Source organism: Oncorhynchus keta, unplaced genomic scaffold (genome assembly GCF_023373465.1).
Source record: "Oncorhynchus keta strain PuntledgeMale-10-30-2019 unplaced genomic scaffold, Oket_V2 Un_contig_1869_pilon_pilon, whole genome shotgun sequence".
NCBI lineage: Eukaryota > Metazoa > Chordata > Actinopteri > Salmoniformes > Salmonidae > Oncorhynchus > Oncorhynchus keta.
The window spans coordinates 280,242-299,092 of record NW_026281057.1 but is presented as its reverse complement, the minus strand read 5'-3'; the positions used below and the strand labels follow the sequence as shown (position 1 = coordinate 299,092).

General features: G+C 44.2%; 1 protein-coding gene across 1 annotated transcript in view; it reads left to right on the top strand.

The window, feature by feature from the left end:
• Nucleotides 1-13,255: 13,255 nt before the first annotated feature.
• The window catches only part of LOC127920246 (ubiquitin thioesterase ZRANB1), a 30,397-nt gene continuing 24,801 nt past the window's right edge, over nt 13,256-18,851 (top strand). The window contains exons 1-2 of the mRNA XM_052504091.1: nt 13,256-13,442; nt 14,851-15,004. Coding sequence (XP_052360051.1) covers nt 13,272-13,442; nt 14,851-15,004 — 325 coding nt within the window. The 5' untranslated portion in view covers nt 13,256-13,271. The remainder of the gene's footprint in view (nt 13,443-14,850; nt 15,005-18,851) is intronic.

The following is an 18,851-nucleotide window of genomic DNA, read 5'->3' as shown; positions in this document are numbered from 1 at the left end:
TCCGCTGTCCTGGCGTCGTGAGGGAGTTTGTTCCACCATTGGGGGCCAGAGCAGCGAACAGTTTTGACTGGGCTGAGCGGGAACTGTACTTCCTCAGTGGTAGGGAGGCGAGCAGGCCAGAGGTGGATGAACGCAGTGCCCTTGTTTGGGTGTAGGGCCTGATCAGAGCCTGGAGGTACTGAGGTGCCGTTCCCCTCACAGCTCCGTAGGCGAGCACCATGGTCTTGTAGCGGATGCGAGCTTCAACTGGAAGCCAGTGGAGAGAGCGGAGGAGCGGGGTGACGTGGAGAGAACTTGGGAAGGTTGAACACCAGACGGGCTGCGGCGTTCTGGATGAGTTGTAGGGGTTTAATGGCACAGGCAGGGAGCCCAGCCAACAGCGAGTTGCAGTAATCAAGACGGGAGATGACAAGTGCCTGGATTAGGACCTGCGCCGCTTCCTGTGTGAGGCAGGGTCGTACTCTGCGGATGTTGTAGAGCATGAACCTACAGGAACGGGACACCGCCTTGATGTTAGTTGAGAACGTCAGGGTGTTGTCCAGGATCACGCCAAGGTTCTTAGCGCTCTGGGAGGAGGACACAATGGAGTTGTCAACCGTGATGGCGAGATCATGGAACGGGCAGTCCTTCCCTCGGGAGGAAGAGGAGCTCCGTCTTGCTGAGGTTCAGCTTGAGGTGGTGATCCGTCATCCACACTGATATGTCTGCCAGACATGCAGAGATGCGATTCGCCACCTGGTCATCAGAAGGGGGAAAGGAGAAGATTAATTGTGTGTCGTCTGCATAGCAATGATAGGAGAGACCATGTGAGGTTATGACAGAGCCAAGTGACTTGGTGTATAGCGAGAATAAGAGAGGGCCTAGAACAGAGCCCTGGGGGACACCAGTGGTGAGAGCGCGTGGTGAGGAGACAGATTCTCGCCACGCCACCTGGTAGGAGCGACCTGTCAGGTAGGACGCAACCAAGCGTGGGCCGCGCCGGAGATGCCCAACTCGGAGAGGGTGGAGAGGAGGATCTGATGGTTCACAGTATCGAAGGCAGCCGATAGGTCTAGAAGGATGAGAGCAGAGGAGAGAGAGTTAGCTTTAGCAGTGCGGAGCGCTCCGTGATACAGAGAAGAGCAGTCTCAGTTGAATGACTAGTCTTGAAACCTGACTGATTTGGATCAAGAAGGTCATTGTTGACTGAGAGAGAGAAGGGTAGCTCTCTTGAAGTAGAGCTCAGGGATGAGTTGATGAGCGAGGTGAGGTAGGGAGGGTCAAGGACGGGGCACGCTCAAGAGTTTTGGAGAGAAAAAAGAGAGAGCATAGGGATACAGAACCAGCGGTGGTCTGTCGGAGTTGTTGACATCATCTGGAGGGAGGAGGGGGGATTCAGGAGGGAGAGAGGTGTAGGTTTTTTTTAGAATGGTAGAAAGTGGCAGAAGGGGGAGGAAAATGCAACTCTCGCTGCCCGGAGCCCTGTTCTTGAAGACGGGAGGAGACGTGGAGCCAGCGGTCAGGGATGAGTTGATGAGCGAGGTGAGGTAAGGGAGAAGGTCTCCGGAAATGGTCTGGAGAAGAGAGGAGGGGATAGGGTCAAGCAGGGCAGGTTGTTGGAGCGGCCGGCATCGTCACTAGACGCGAGATTTCAGTTTGAGCAGAGGGAAGAGATGTAGATGGAAGAGGAGAGAGAAGGGGGAAGAGAGCTGGAGGAGGCAGAGGGAGAAAGAGGTCAGGGGAGCATAGGGTAGGGCAGTGTGAGCAGAACAGTAGGAGTAGCAGTGTTATCTGTGGTGATCCATGTTTGACTTAGCAAACGAGGAGGCATAGGCGGATGTCATCGGCAGTTCCAGAGGCTTCTTTTTCAAAGATGGGTTGACGAGCGTTTGTAGTCATCTGCAGAGAGGGAGGAGGGGGGGATTCAGTTCAGAGGGAGGAGAAGGTGGCAAAGAGCTTCCTAGGGTTAGAGGCAGATGCTTGGAATTTAGAATGCTGGCTAGAAAGTGGCTTTAGCAGCAGAGACAGAGGCTAGGAAAATGTGTGAGAGGTGATTGAATTCGAGGGAGTTGGCTAAAGCTGTTGGCTAGCTATCTCCTACGCCAGGTCCCTCAGTGAATTAAGATAATCAGGGAGGCTATGTAGCTAGCTAACACTGAACTAATCAAGTCGTACAGTTGAGTGAATAGCATTGATGCTAATCGCGTTAGGCTGCCCGGAGCCCTGTTCTGTGAGCTCGGGCAATAGAGTGAAGAGCCACGGAGCGGGAGCTAGGGAGCTCCGAGCAGTGATACGAGGGGGACAGATTATGCAAAGGATCTCTGATACAAGGACGGCTATGTAGCTAGCTAAGAAGAATTGCTAAGATTAGACAAATCAACCGTTGTACTATAATGAAATGTAATGAAAAAGTTATACAACCTGCAGAGCGAAGTGCGGGAATGCGACCGCTCCGCTCCAACCGGTGATTCTGTGTGATTATATTGTGTCAAGTCATTACATTTGAACACGTTGATGTGTTTGAACTGAGTGAAGTTGGGAAAACAATGTTACACAATGCAGTGTTGTGACAATACTATTAGCCTGTTTGTCAACTGACTAGAGAGGGATGGGGAAATAGGATTCAACATGGGACTGAGCCTAATACATTTATTCACACTGAACGATTCAACATGGGACTGAGCCTAATACATTTATTCATACTGAACGATTCAACATGGCACTGAGCCTAATACATTTATTCACACTGAACGATTCAACATGGGACTGAGCCTAATACATTTATTCACACTGAACGATTCAACATGGCACTGAGCCTAATACATTTATTCATACTGAACGATTCAACATGGCACTGAGCCTAATACATTTATTCACACTGAACGATTCAACATGGCACTGAGCCTAATACATTTATTCACACTGAACGATTCAACATGGCACTGAGCCTAATACATTTATTCACACTGAACGATTCAACATGGGACTGAGCCTAATACATTTATTTATTCATACTGAACGATTCAACATGGCACTGAGCCTAATACATTTATTCACACTGAACGATTCAACATGGGACTGAGCCTAATACATTTATTCACACTGAACGATTCAACATGGGACTGAGCCTAATACATTTATTCATACTGAACGATTCAACATGGCACTGAGCCTAATACATTTATTCACACTGAACGATTCAACATGGGACTGAGCCTAATACATTTATTTATTCATACTGAACGATTCAACATGGCACTGAGCCTAATACATTTATTTATTCATACTGAACGATTCAACATGGGACTGAGCCTAATACATTTATTCACACTGAACGATTCAACATGGCACTGAGCCTAATACATTTATTCACACTGAACGATTCAACATGGGACTGAGCCTAATACATTTATTCATACTGAACGATTCAACATGGCACTGAGCCTAATACATTTATTTATTCATACTGAACGATTCAACATGGCACTGAGCCTAATACATTTATTCACACTGAACGATGGATGTACACGGTGAGGCGTGGCTTAATGTGACCACACCCCGAGTAAGGTACAGCCGTAGGGTACACCCTTTACTCCCATGTTAAATCGGCGATTTTACTCATAACGTGACAACGGCTGTAGTTTATTTAAAAACATGTTTTTTTTTCGTTCTATAAACATTTGGGATATGCTTGGCTGCCTCTGATCTGGAGGACTCACTAAACAGAGAACATCCCTGGTCGTCCCTACTGCCTCTGATCTGAGGACTCACTAAACAGAGAACATCCCTGGTCATCCCTACTGCCTCTGATCTGGAGGACTCACTAAACAGAGAACATCCCTGGTCATCCCTACTGCCTCTGATCTGGAGGACTCACTAAACAGAGAACATCCCTGGTCATCCCTACTGCCTCTGATCTGGAGGACTCACTAAACAGAGAACATCCCTGGTCATCCCTACTGCCTCTGATCTGGAGGACTCACTAAACAGAGAACATCCCTGGTCATCCCTACTGCCTCTGATCTGGAGGACTCACTAAACAGAGAACATCCCTGGTCATCCCTACTGCCTCTGATCTGGAGGACTCACTAAACAGAGAACATCCCTGGTCATCCCTACTGCCTCTGATCTGGAGGACTCACTAAACAGAGAACATCCCTGGTCATCCCTACTGCCTCTGATCTGGAGGACTCACTAAACAGAGAACATCCCTGGTCATCCCTACTGCCTCTGATCTGGAGGACTCACTAAACAGAGAACATCCCTGGTCGTCCCTACTGCCTCTGATCTGGAGGAATCACTAAACAGAGAACATCCCTGGTCATCCCTACTGCCTCTGATCTGGAGGACTCACTAAACACAAATGCTTTGTTTGTAAATTACGTCTGGGTGTTGGAGTGTGCCCCTGGCTATCCATCAATAAAAATAAAATTGTGCCTTCTGGGTTGCTTTATATAAGAAATGTGAAATGGTTTATACATTTACATTTACATTTATTTTTTATTTTTATACTTTTACTTTTGATACTTAAGTATCTTTAAAACCAAATACTTGTAGACTTTTACTTAAGTAGTGTTTTACTGGGTGACTTTCATTTTTACTTGAGTCATTTTCTATTAAGGTATCTTTTTACTTTTACTCAAGTATGATAATTCATTTCCTTTTCCACCCCTGCTGTCATATCAGAGTTATCTTCCTCCTCCTCCTCTTCCTCCTCACTCAAATGAGATTAAGGATACCTCCCAAACGACTCCCTATATAGTGCACTACTCTTGACCAAAGCCCTATGGGGGGGACGGGACGGGGACTAGGAACAGTAACCTACATAATGGCTTCATAAAGCCTACTACCCTACATAATGACTTACGACAAAAGCCCTACGGGGGACTAGGAACACTAACCTACATAAAGGCTTAATAATGCATACTAACCTACATAAAGGCTTACTAATGCCTTATAACCTACTTAATGACTAGAATAATGCATACTAACCAACATAATGACTTCATAACACCTACTAACCTACATAATGACTTCATAACACCTACTAACCTACATAATGACTTCATAACACCTACATAATGACTTCATACCACCTACTAACCTACATAATGACTTCATAATGCCTTATAACCTACTTAAGGACTTCATAATGCATACTAACCTACTTAAGGACTTTATTTTTTAAATTGTACCTTTATTTTACTAGGCAAGTCAGTTAAGAACAAATTCTTATTTTCAATGACTGCCTGTTCAGGGGCAGAACGACAGATTTGTACCTTGTCAGCTCGGGGATTTGAACTTGCAACCTTCCGGTTACTAGTCCAACGCTCTAACCACTAGGCTACCCTGCCCCCCGACTTCATAATGCATACTAACCTACATTTTTTTATTTTTATTATTTCACCTTTATTTAACCAGGTAGGCTAGTTGAGAACAAGTTCTCATTTGCAACTGCGACCTGGCCAAGATAAAGCATAGCAGTGTGAACAGACAACACAGAGTTACACATGGAGTAAACAATTAGCAAGTCAATAACACAGTAGAAAAAAATGGGCAGTCTATATACAATGTGTGCAAAAGGCATGAGGAGGTAGGCGAATAATACAATTTTGCAGATTAACACTGGAGTGATAAATGGTCAGATGGGCATGTACAGGTAGAGATATTGGTGTGCAAAAGAGCAGAAAAGTAAATAAATAAAAACAGTATAAAAACAGTATGGGAATGAGGTAGGTGAAAAAGGGTGAGCTATTTACCTATAGACTATGTACAGCTGCAGCGATCGGTTAGCTGCCGGATAGCTGATGTTTGAAGTTGGTGAGGGAGATAAAAGTCTCCAACTTCAGCTTATTTTTGCAATTCGCATCCAGTCACAGGCAGCAGAGTACTGGAACGAAAGGCGGCAAATGAGGTGTTGGCTTTGGGGATGATCAGTGAGATACATCTGCTGGAGCGCGTGCTACGGATGGGTGTTGCCATCGTGACCAGTGAACTGAGATAAGGCGGAGCTTTACCTAGCATGGACTTGTAAATGACCTGGAGCCAGTGGGTCTGGCGACGAATATGTAGTGAGGGCCAGCCGACTAGAGCATACAAGTCGCAGTGGTGGGTGGTATAAGGTGCTTTAGTGACAAAACGGATGGCACTGTGATAGACTGCATCCAGTTTGCTGAGTAGAGTGTTGGAAGCCATTTTGTAGATGACATCGCCGAAGTCGAGGATCGGTAGGATAGTCAGGATAGTCATACATAATGCCTTCATAATGAATATAACCTACTTAAGGACTTCATAATGAATATAACCTACTTAAGGACTTCATAATGCATACTAATTTACATAAAGGCTTCATAATGCATACTAACCTACATAATGCCTTCATAATGCATACTAACCTACATAATGCCTTCATAATGAATATAACCTACTTAAGGACTTCATAATGAATATAACCTACTTAAGGACTTCATAATGCATACTAATTTACATAAAGGCTTCATAATGCATACTAACCTACATAATGCCTTCATAATGCATACTAACCTACATAATGCCTTCATAATGAATATAACCTACTTAAGGACTTCATAATGAATATAACCTACTTAAGGACTTCATAATGCATACTAATTTACATAAAGGCTTCATAATGCATACTAACCTACATAATGCCTTCATAATGCATACTAACCTACATAATGCCTTCATAATGAATATAACCTACTTAAGGACTTCATAATGAATATAACCTACTTAAGGACTTCATAATGCATACTAATTTACATAAAGGCTTCATAATGCATACTAACCTACATAATGCCTTCATAATGCATACTAACCTACATAATGCCTTCATAATGAATATAACCTACTTAAGGACTTCATAATGAATATAACCTACTTAAGGACTTCATAATGCATACTAACCTACATAAGGCCTGTAGATTAATTAGCAGTGACTAGAAACAGCATGGAGCCCATTCAGTATGTGATGGATAATGATGTGGAGGTCTTTTAATGAACACCACAGCCGGTCAATTACGTCTAGCGTTTTATAACCATCTGTCTGTATGGGGACGTACCTCAGGAGCCGATCTGAGCTTTAATCCATTCGGATACGGTTGCAAGAGCAGCACATTTGGGATATAATATTTCAAATGGGAACGCTTCGACATCTGTCTGCAATGATATGAATGTTTGACGATTTTAAACTTTCCTTACAGATGGTATTTCAACATCAAGGGATATATATATTTTTTTATTACCTGGGCTACACACAAAGCAATGTAGTAGGACTATATCTCTTGACAATGTCCATGTACAATATTGGTTATTTTAATGGCCACGTTAGACATCATATTTCAAATGGAAAGCTCATGTATCTGTCTGCAATGACATGGATGTTGTTGATAGAAACTTGGTTCACGGGTTGGATGTATTTCAAAGTACATTGAGGGACGTTATCTAGGCGTAAGGCCTACACAAAGCGAAGCAAGCATACAGGCCTCGACCTACAGTATATCTCTTAACAATGACCAGCCTGACTGTTCACTGCCAGCTCTACAGGCCTCGACCTACAGTATATCTCTTAACAATGACCAGCCTGACAGCCTGACTGTTCACTGCCAGCTCTAATATTTCCCTTGCTGTGGATGACAAGAGTAGGGAGAGATGACAGTCAGGATCTGACAGCAGAACAGTGTTTGTAGAAGCGAGGAGGAACACAATGTCTGTACAGAATTTTTATTTATCTTGACAGTCTCACAGTGGCAGATACACAGTGTGTTGTGTTCAGTGAAGTCAGTGGATTTGTTTATTATATATTTTTTTAAACGTGTAAACTGTAGTACTATTTGTTGTTTTAAACATGTAAACTTTAGTACTATTTTTTATTTTAAACGTGTAAACTGTGGTACTATTTGTTGTTTTAAACGTGTAAACTGTAGTACTATTTGTTGTTTTAAACATGTAAACTGTAGTACTATTTGTTGTTTTAAACGTGTAAACTGTAGTACTATTTGTTGTTTTAAACGTGTAAACTGTAGTACTATTTGTTGTTTTAAACGTGTAAACTTTAGTACCATTTGTTGTTTTAAACGTGTAAACTGTAGTACTATGTTGTTTTAAACGTGTAAACTGTAGTACTATTTGTTGTTTTAAACGTGTAAACTGTAGTACTATTTGTTGTTTTAAACGTGTAAACTGTAGTACTATTTGTTGTTTTAAACGTGTAAACTGTAGTACTATTTGTTGTTTTAAACGTGTAAACTGTAGTACTATTTGTTGTTTTAAACGTGTAAACTGTAGTACTATTTGTTGTTTTAAACGTGTAAACTGTAGTACTATTTGTTGTTTTAAACGTGTAAACTGTAGTACTATTTGTTGTTTTGTGTAGCCTTCTCCTGGCTGCACAATCAATTTCTCCTCAGAGACAAATAAAGTTTTAATTTAATATTTTTATTTTTATTTATTTATTTTTATTTTTATTTCACCTTTATTTAACCAGGTAGGCTAGTTGAGAACAAGTTCTCATTTGCAACTGCGACCTGGCCAAGATAAAGCATAGCAGTGTGAACAGACAACACAGAGTTACACATGGAGTAAACAATTAGCAAGTCAATAACACAGTAGAAAAAAATGGGCAGTCTATATACAATGTGTGCAAAAGGCATGAGGAGGTAGGCGAATAATACAATTTTGCAGATTAACACTGGAGTGATAAATGATCAGATGGGCATGTACAGGTAGAGATATTGGTGTGCAAAAGAGCAGAAAAGTAAATAAATAAAAACAGTATAAAAACAGTATGGGAATGAGGTAGGTGAAAAAGGGTGAGCTATTTACCTATAGACTATGTACAGCTGCAGCGATTGGTTAGCTGCTCGGATAGCTGATGTTTGAAGTTGGTGAGGGAGATAAAAGTCTCCAACTTCAGCGATTTTTGCAATTCGTTCCAGTCACAGGCAGCAGAGTACTGGAACGAAAGGCGGCCAAATGAGGTGTTGGCTTTAGGGATGATCAGTGAGATACACCTGCTGGAGCGCGTGCTACGGATGGGTGTTGCCATCGTGACCAGTGAACTGAGATAAGGCGGAGCTTTACCTAGCATGGACTTGTAAATGACCTGGAGCCAGTGGGTCTGGCGACGAATATGTAGTGAGGGCCAGCCGACTAGAGCATACAAGTCGCAGTGGTGGGTGGTATAAGGTGCTTTAGTGACAAAACGGATGGCACTGTGATAGACTGCATCCAGTTTGCTGAGTAGAGTGTTGGAAGCCATTTTGTAGATGACATCGCCGAAGTCGAGGATCGGTAGGATAGTCAGTTTTACTAGGGTAAGCTTGGCAGCGTGAGTGAAGGAGGCTTTGTTGCGGAATAGAAAGCCGACTCTGGATTTGATTTTTTATTGGAGATGTTTGATGTGAGTCTGGAAGGAGAGTTTGCAGTCTAGCCAGACACCTAGGTACTTATAGATGTCCACATATTCAAGGTTGGAACCATCCAGGGTGGTGATGCTAGTCGGGCATGCGGGTGCAGGCAGCGATCGGTTGAAAAGCATGCATTTGGTTTTACTCGCGTTTAAGAGCAGTTGGAGGCCACGGAAGGAGTGCTGTATGGCATTGAAGCTCGTTTGAGGTTTGATAGCACAGTGTCCAATGACGGGCCGAAAGTATATAGAATGGTGTCGTCTGCGAGAGGTGGATCAGGGAATCGCCCGCAGCAAGAGCAACATCATTGATATATACAGAGAAAAGAGTCGGCCCGAGAATTGAACCCTGTGGCACCCCCATAGAGACTGCCAGAGGACCGGACAGCATGCCCTCTGATTTGACACACTGAACTCTGTCTGCAAAGTAATTGGTGAACCAGGCAAGGCAGTCATCCGAAAAACCGAGGCTGTTGAGTCTGCCGATAAGAATTTGGTGATTGACAGAGTCGAAAGCCTTGGCGAGGTCGATGAAGACGGCTGCACAGTACTGTCTTTTATCGATGGCGGTTATGATATCATTTAGTACCTTGAGTGTGGCTGAGGTGCACCCGTGACCGGCTCGGAAACCAGATTGCACAGCGGAGAAGGTACGGTGGGATTCGAGATGGTCAGTGACCTGTTTGTTGACTTGGCTTTCAAGACCTTAGATAGGCAGGGCAGGATGGATATAGGTCTATAGCAGTTTGGGTCCAGGGTGTCTCCTCCTTTGAAGAGGGGGATGACTGCGGCAGCTTTCAATCCTTGGGGATCTCAGACGATATGAAAGAGAGGTTGAACAGGCTGGTAATAGGGGTTGCGACAATGGCGGCAGATAGTTTCAGAAATAGCGGGTCCAGATTGTCAAGCCCAGCTGATTTGTACGGGTCCAGGTTTTGCAGCTCTTTCAGAACATCTGCTATCTGGATTTGGGTAAAGGAGAACCTGGAGAGGCTTGGGTGAGGAACTACGGGGGGGGCGGAGCTGTTGGCCGAGGTTGGAGTAGCCAGGCGGAAGGCATGGCCAGCCGTTGAGAAGTGCTTATTGAAGTTTTCGATAATCATGGATTTATCGGTGGAGACCGTGTTTCCTAGCCTCAGTGCAGTGGGCAGCTGGGAGGAGGTGCTCTTGTTCTCCATGGACTTCACAGTGTCCCAGAACTTTTTGGAGTTGGAGCTACAGGATGCAAACTTTTGCCTGAAGAAGCTGGCCTTAGCTTTCCTGACTGACTGCGTGTATTGGTTCCTGACTTCCCTGAACAGTTGCATATCACGGGGCTATTCGATGCTATTGCAGTCCGCCACAGGATGTTTTTGTGCTGGTCGAGGGCAGTCAGGTCTGGAGTGAACCAAGGGCTGTATCTGTTCTTGGTTCTGCATTTTTTGAACGGAGCATGCTTATCCAAAATGGTGAGGAAGTTACTTTTAAAGAATGACCAGGCATCCTCAACTGACGGGATGAGGTCAATGTCCTTCCAGGATACACGGGCCAGGTCGATTAGAAAGGCCTGCTCACAGAAGTGTTTTAGGGAGCGTTTGACAGTGATGAGGGGTGGTCGTTTGACTGCGGCTCCGTGGCGGATACAGGCGATGAGGCAGTGATCGCTGAGATCCTGGTTGAAGACAGCGGAGGTATATTTGGAGGGCCAGTTGGTCAGGATGACGCGTCTATGAGGGTGCCCTTGTTTACAGAGTTAGGGTTGTACCTGGTGGGTTCCTTGATGATTTGCGTGAGATTGAGGGCATCTAGCTTAGATTGTAGGACTGCCGGGGTGTTAAGCATATCCCAGTTTAGGTCACCTAACAGGACAAACTCTGAAGCTAGATGGGGGCGATCAATTCACAAATGGTGTCCAGGGCACAGCTGGGAGCTGACGGGGGTCGGTAGCAGGCGGCAACAGTGAGAGACTTGTTTCTGGAGAGAGTAATTTTCAAAATTAGTAGTTCAAACTGTTTGGGTATGGACCTGGAAAGTATGACATTACTTTGCAGGCTATCTCTGCAGTAGACTGCGACTCCGCCCCCTTTGGCAGTTCTATCTTGACGGAAGATGTTATAGTTGGGTATGGAAATCTCTGAATTTTTGGTGGCCTTCCTGAGCCAGGATTCAGACACGGCAAGGACATCAGGGTTAGCAGAGTGTGCTAAAGCAGTGAGTAAAACAAACTTAGGAGGAGGCTTCTGATGTTGACATGCATAAAACCAAGACTTTTTCGATCACAGAAGTCAACAAATGAGGGTACCTGGGGACATGCAGGGCCTGGGTTTACCTCCACATCACCCGCGGAACAGAGAAGGAGTAGTATGAGGGTGCGGCTAAAGGCTATCAAAACTGGTCGCCTAGAGCGTTGGGGGCAGAGGATAAGAGGAGCAGGTTTCTGGGCATGGTAGAATATATTCAGGGCATAATGCGCAGACAGGGGTATGGTGGGGTGCGGGTACAGCGGAGGTAAGCCCAGGCACTGGGTGATGATGAGAGAGGTTGTATCTCTGGACATGCTGGTTGTAATGGGTGAGGTCACCGCATGTGTGGGGGTGGGACAAAGGAGGTAACAGGGGTATGCAGAGTGGATCTAGGGGCTCCATTGTGAACTAAAACAATGATAACTAACCTGAACAACAGTATACAAGGCATATTGACATTTGGGAGAGACATACAGCGAGGCATACAGTAATCACAGGTGTTGAATTGGGAAAGCTAGCTAAAAACAGTAGGCGAGGCTAATCAGCTAGCACAACAAACAGCAGGTAAAATGGCGTTGACTAGGCAACTGGGTCGACAGATAAAACAAACAAGCAGAATGGAGTACCGTGATTAATGGACAGTCCAGCGTGCATCAGCTATGTAGCCAAGAGATCAGTGTCCAGGGGGCAGCGGTGGATGGGCAGGGAAGCTGGGCTGGCGAGTGTTATCCAGGTTTTAAAAAAAACTAACAATGACTAAATAGCTTGTAGCTAGTTAGCTGGTTAGCGTCTGGAGGTTCTTGAGTGTGTCATAAAAATAAAATAAAAATTAAAGGTGATAGCGATTCCGTATCACAGTGGGTGAGGCAGGTTTCCGGAAGGTATAAACAAAATAAAAATCAAAGAGAGATAGAAAGTAAATGGGTTCAGAGTGTTTAGAATGCAGTGAGCCAGATGGTTAGCAGGCCTGTGCTAACAAGCTAACAGTTCGTAGGCCCGGGCTAGACAAGCTAGCCGTTAGCAGGCCGAATTAGCAAGCAGGGAGATAGCGAGGGCTAGAGAGCTAACCTTTGGGGGACGTCGCGATGGGGTGAGTCTGTTTATTCCTCTTCTTGCGGTGACATCGACAGACCGGTCGTGGGCCCGGGTAATTGTAGCCCAGGAGTATGCTACAGGAGCTCTAGTTCCGGGTCATCCCCAGTAATGAGTTCCTCCCTCCCTCCCTGTCTCTGTCTATCTGGCTACCTTTAGACAGGCAGCCCAATTCTGATCTCCTTTTGACCAATCACGTCAGCTCTTTTCAAAGCAAAACATACAGTGGGGCAAAAAAAAGTATTTAGTCAGCCACCAATTGTGCAAGTTCTCCCACTTAAAAAGATGAGAGAGGCCTGTAATTTTCATCATAGGTACACTTCAACTGTGACAGACAAAATTAGCATTTTTTTCTCTCCAGAAAATCACATTGTAGGATTTTTAATGAATTTATTTGCAAAAAAATATGTTTTTGCCCCACTCTATATATACATGTTTAAAATCAGAATTCTGTCTAAATGTAGCCTAGGTGTCTGCTTATGATTTTAAAAATGTTGCCTAAATGGTAAAAACAAAAAAATGTGTGTGCTGCAGGTGTGGTGGAGGGGAACATGGCTGCTGTCGAGGCCTACAAGTCGTCCGGCGGTGACATCGCCCGTCAGCTGACTTCAGACGAGGTCCGTCTCCTGAACCGCGCCACTGCCTTCAACGATGGCTTTACGCTAGTTCACCTGGCCATCCGCTTCCAGAGACAAGACATGTTGGCCATCCTTCTCACTGAGGTAAAGTTACATTTGTTTTTGAAACACATAAAGAGTTAGGGTGAATGTCCAGATTCGAATCAATTTTTGTCCCTCACATGGACCGACTAGCTATTTGGAACAGTACCAATTATCCGAATGGCTCGAACGTAAAGTGATTAGAAGTCAGGGAGACAAAGAATCCAGAAAGGGGAAAAAAACAAAATGGCGTCTGACTCACGGTCAGATGCAACACAACTGTAATTCACATATAAACAAGCAACTGTACTCATTCGTTTCCCGAATCAGACATCTTGAAATCCAACACAAGTGTCCGGAAACGTGTCACATTTAAAACATTTTTTGCAAGTAGGACAGATTTATTATTATTTTTTTACTAATCCAAGTACTCTTATATATATATATATTTTTTTTTTAAAGCAATGAGGCTGATGCAACATATCAGATCGTTTCGCTTAAAATGTTGATCGAGATTTATTTATTCATATTATAAGCTCAACAATACGCACGTGGCTGTATGCCCAAATCTTTCAAATGGCAATTAGCAGAGAAACATTGTTCTCTAAAGCATACCGCATGTGTGAATGGTTTCATGTGACAGAGATGAAAATATCTGTTAGAAAATAAGGAAGGGGAGATCTAAAGATGCTAGCATGGGTACAACTAGCATAGTTTGAGAAACATGAGAAATATTTTGGTTTGTATTTATTATGGATCCCCATTAGTTACTGCCAAGGCAGCAGCTACTCTTCCTGGGGTTTATTATGGATCCCCATTAGTTACTGCCAAGGCAGCAGCTACTCTTCCTGGGGTTTATTATGGATCCCCATTAGTTCCTGTCAAGGCAGCAGCTACTCTTCCTGGGGTTTATTATGGATCCCCATTAGTTCCTGTCAAGGCAGCAGCTACTCTTCCTGGGGTTTATTATGGATCCCCATTAGTTCCTGCCAAGGCAGCAGCTACTCTTCCTGAGGTTTATTATGGATCCCCATTAGTTCCTTCCTTCCTGGGGTTTATTATGGATCCCCATTAGTTCCTGCCAAAAGCAGCAGCTACTCATCCTGGGGTGTAGCAAAATTAATGCAGTTATACAATTTTAAAAACATTACAATACATTCACAACATATTTCAAAATGCATTAAGTGTGTGCCCTCAAGCCCCCAAGCCCCTACTACAACACGAAACCCTTGTTTCGTGTACAGTGGGGGTGTTCTTTAATGGAAGCCTCTCAACAAAGTCCAGGTAGAATCAGGAATTCCCCAGGGCAGCTGCCTAGGCCCCTTACCTTTTTCAATCTTTACTAATGACATGCCACTGGCTTTGAGTAATGACTCAACACTATACACTTCAGCTACTACAGTGACTGAAATTACTGAAATGAAAAGCTGTCTTGTCATAATGAGTCTGTCCTCCCTCCATCCCCGTGCAGGTGTCCCAGCAGGCAGCTAAGTGTATCCCTGCCATGGTGTGTGGTGAGCTGACAGAACAGATCCGCAGGGAGATCGCTGCCTCTCTGCACCAACGTAAAGGAGACTTCAACTGTTACTTCCTCTCTGACCTGGTGACCTTCACTCTGCCCGCAGGTGACCGACCTGCCCTGTCCTTACTGTACATCTTGCTCTTTGTCGTCAGTGTCCCTCAGGGATGTTGAATTGATGGTTAACTTCTTGCGCTGAGCCATGCCGGATCCGGTAGCGTAATCATAGCCTCAAGCTCAATACCATAACGCAACTTTAACTATTCATGAAAATCGCAAATGAAATTAAATTAATATGCTAACTCTCAAGCTTAGCCTTTTCTTAACAACACTGTCATCTCAGATTTTCAAAAATATGCTTCTCAAACATAGCAAACTAGCATTTGTGTAACTACTGATAACTAGCGTAGCATTTAGCATTAGCATCAGCAGGAAACTTTTTCACAAAAACCAGCAAAAACATTCAAATAAATCTATTACCTTTGAAGAACTTTGGATGTTTTCAATGAGGAGACTCTCAGTTAGATAGCAATGTTCAGTTTTTCCTGAAAGATTTTTTGTGCAGGAGAAATCGGTCCGTTTGGTGCGACACGTTTGGCTACCAAAAAAAAACGAAAATTCAGTTATTCAAACGCCAAACTTTTTTCCAAATTAACTCCATAATATTGACTGAAACATGGCAAACGTTGTTTAGAACCAATCCTCAAGGTGTTTTTCACATATCTCTTCAATGATGCACACTTCCAGGAACGATACTTCGCTGTCTGTATCGCATGGTAAAATTTTTGCCGCTGAGAGTTACGCACCAACGTAGACAAAGGACACCGGACGGGCCCCTGGCAAATGTAGTCTCTTATGGCCAATCTTCCAATGATATGCCTACAAATACGTCACAATGCTGCAGACATCTTGGACGAACGGCAGAGCGCATAAGCTCGTTCACAGCATATTCACAGCCATATAAGGAGACAATGGGAAACAGAGCCTCAAAAATCCTGCTCATTTCCTGTTTGAGGTTGCATCTTGGTTTCGCCTGTAAGATCAGTTCTGGGGCACCCAAAGATAATATCTTTGCAGCTTTGAAAACGTCAGAGTGTTTTCTTTCCAAAGCTGCCAATTATATGCATAGACGAGCATCTTTTCGTGACAAAATATTGCGCTTAAAACGGGCACGTTTTTTTTATCCAATAATGAAATAGCGTCCCCATAGGTTCAACTGGTTAACAAGCTTAATGTCAGAGGGAGATTTGTTCATCATTATAAAAATTTGCAAAATGACAGAAATGTTTAATCCAATTTCAAGTTGTTCTGTATATAAAACACATTTAGGAAGTATGTTTAAGTGTATGCATTAACAATGTAGGTTATCCTTGTAGTAAAGTAGCTAGTCTTAGTGAGGGAGAGACTGTATCCAGTCTTGTAGTACAGTAGCTAGTCTTAGTGAGGGAGAGACTGCATCCAGTCTTGTAGAACAGTAGCTAGTCTTAGTGAGGGAGAGACTGTATCCATCCTTGTAGTAAAGTAGCTAGTCTTAGTGAGGGAGAGACTGCATCCAGTCTTGTAGAACAGTAGCTAGTCTTTGTGAGGGAGAGACTGCATCCAGTCTTGTAGTACAGTAGCTAGTCTTAGTGAGGGAGAGACTATATCCATCCTTGTAGAACAGTAGCTAGTCTTAGTGAGGGAGAGAGAGACTGTATCCAGTCTTGTAGAACAGTAGCTAGCCTTAGTGAGGGAGAGAGAGACTGTATCCAGTCTTGTAGAACAGTAGCTAGTCTTTGTGAGGGAGAGACTGCATCTAGTCTTGTAGTACAGTAGCTAGTCTTAGTGAGGGAGAGACTATATCCAGTCTTGTAGAACAGTAGCTAGTCTTAGTTGGGGAGAGAGAGACTGTATCCAGTCTTGTAGAACAGTAGCTAGTCTTAGTTGGGGAGAGAGAGACTGTATCCAGTCTTGTAGTACAGTAGCTAGTCTTAGTGAGGGAGAGACTGTATCCAGTCTTGTAGAACAGTAGCTAGTCTTAGTGAGAGAGAGACTGTATCCATCCTTGTAGTACAGTAGCTAGTCTTAGTGAGAGAGAGACTGTATCCAGTCTTGTAGTACAGTAGCTAGTCTTAGTGAGGGAGAGAGAGACTGTATCCAGTCTTGTAGTACAGTAGCTAGTCTTAGTGAGGGAGGGAGAGACTGCATCCAGTCTTGTAGAACAGTAGCTAGTCTTAGTGAGGGAGAGACTGCATCCAGTCTTGTAGAACAGTAGGTAGTCTTAATGAGGGAGAGACTGCATCCAGTCTTGTAGAACAGTAGCTAGTCTTAGTGAGGGAGAGACTGTATCCAGTCTTGTAGAACAGTAGGTAGTCTTAGTGAGGGAGAGACTGTATCCATCCTTGTAGAACAGTAGCTAGTCTTAGTGAGGGAGGGAGAGACTGTATCCAGTCTTGTAGTACAGTAGCTAGCCTTAGTGAGGGAGAGACTGTATCCAGTCTTGTAGTACAGTAGCTAGTCTTAGTGAGGGAGAGACTGTATCCATCCTTGTAGTACAGTAGCTAGTCTTAGTGAGGGAGAGAGAGACTGTATCCAGTCTTGTAGTACAGTAGCTAGTCTTAGTGAGGGAGAGAGAGACTGTATCCAGTCTTGTAGTACAGTAGCTAGTCTTAGTGAGGGAGAGAGAGACTGTATCCAGTCTTGTAGTACAGTAGCTAGTCTTAGTGAGGGAGAGAGAGACTGTATCCAGTCTTGTAGTACAGTAGCTAGTCTTAGTGAGGGAGAGAGAGACTGTATCCAGTCTTGTAGTACAGTAGCTAGTCTTAGTGAGGGAGAGAGAGACTGTATCCAGTCTTGTAGAACAGTAGCTAGTCTTAGTGAGGGAGAGACTGCATCCAGTCTTGTAGAACAGTAGCTAGTCTTAGTGAGGGAGAGACTGCATCCAGTCTTGTAGAACAGTAGCTAGTCTTAGTGAGGGAGAGACTGCATCCAGTCTTGTAGAACAGTAGCTAGTCTTAGTGAGGGAGAGAGAGACTGCATCAAGTCTTGTAGAACAGTAGCTAGTCTTAGTGAGGGAGAGACTGTATCCAGTCTTGTAGAACAGTAGGTAGTCTTAATGAGGGAGAGACTGTATCCAGTCTTGTAGAACAGTAGCTAGTCTTAGTGAGGGAGAGACTGCATCCAGTCTTGTAGAACAGTAGCTAGTCTTAGTGAGGGAGAGACTGTATCCAGTCTTGTAGAACAGTAGCTAGTCTTAGTGAGGGAGAGAGAGACTGTATCCATCCTTGTAGTAAAGTAGCTAGTCTTAGTGAGGGAGAGACTGTATCCAGTCTTGTAGTACAGTAGCTAGTCTTAGTGAGGGAGAGACTGTATCCAGTCTTGTAGAACAGTAGCTAGCCTTAGTGAGGGAGAGAGAGACAGTATCCAGTCTTGTAGAACAGTAGCTAGTCTTAGTGAGGGAGAGAGAGACTGTATCCAGTCTTTTCCCGCCTGCATAATATCGTCATTGAGATTTCAGAGATGTGCACTTAACTGTACACACACACACATACATACTGTAGAGTTCCTGGTTGTATTCTGTTTCAGAACAGGCTGGTATTTCTGTGCAGGCAGAGCTTGGCTTCAGGCCATTACAGTGAGAGGTCTCTCTCTCTCCTGCTCTCTCGCTCCCTCTCTCTCTCTCTCTCTCTCTCTCTCTCTCTCTCTCTCTCTCTCTCTCTCTCTCGCTCTCTCTCTCTCTTTCTCTCTCTCTCTCTCTTCTCTCTCTCTCTCTCTCTCTCTCTCTCTCTCTCTCGGTTTCTCTCCCTCTCTCTCTCTCTCTCTCTCTCTCTCTCTCTCTCTCTCTCTCTCTCTCTCTCTCGGTTTCTCTCCTCTCTCTCTCTCTCTCTCTCGGTTTCTCTCCCTTTCTCTCTCTCCCCAGTGTATTCACTATTGAGCCAGAGAATGGTCACCAGGGTTCTCTTCTGTGTATGCAG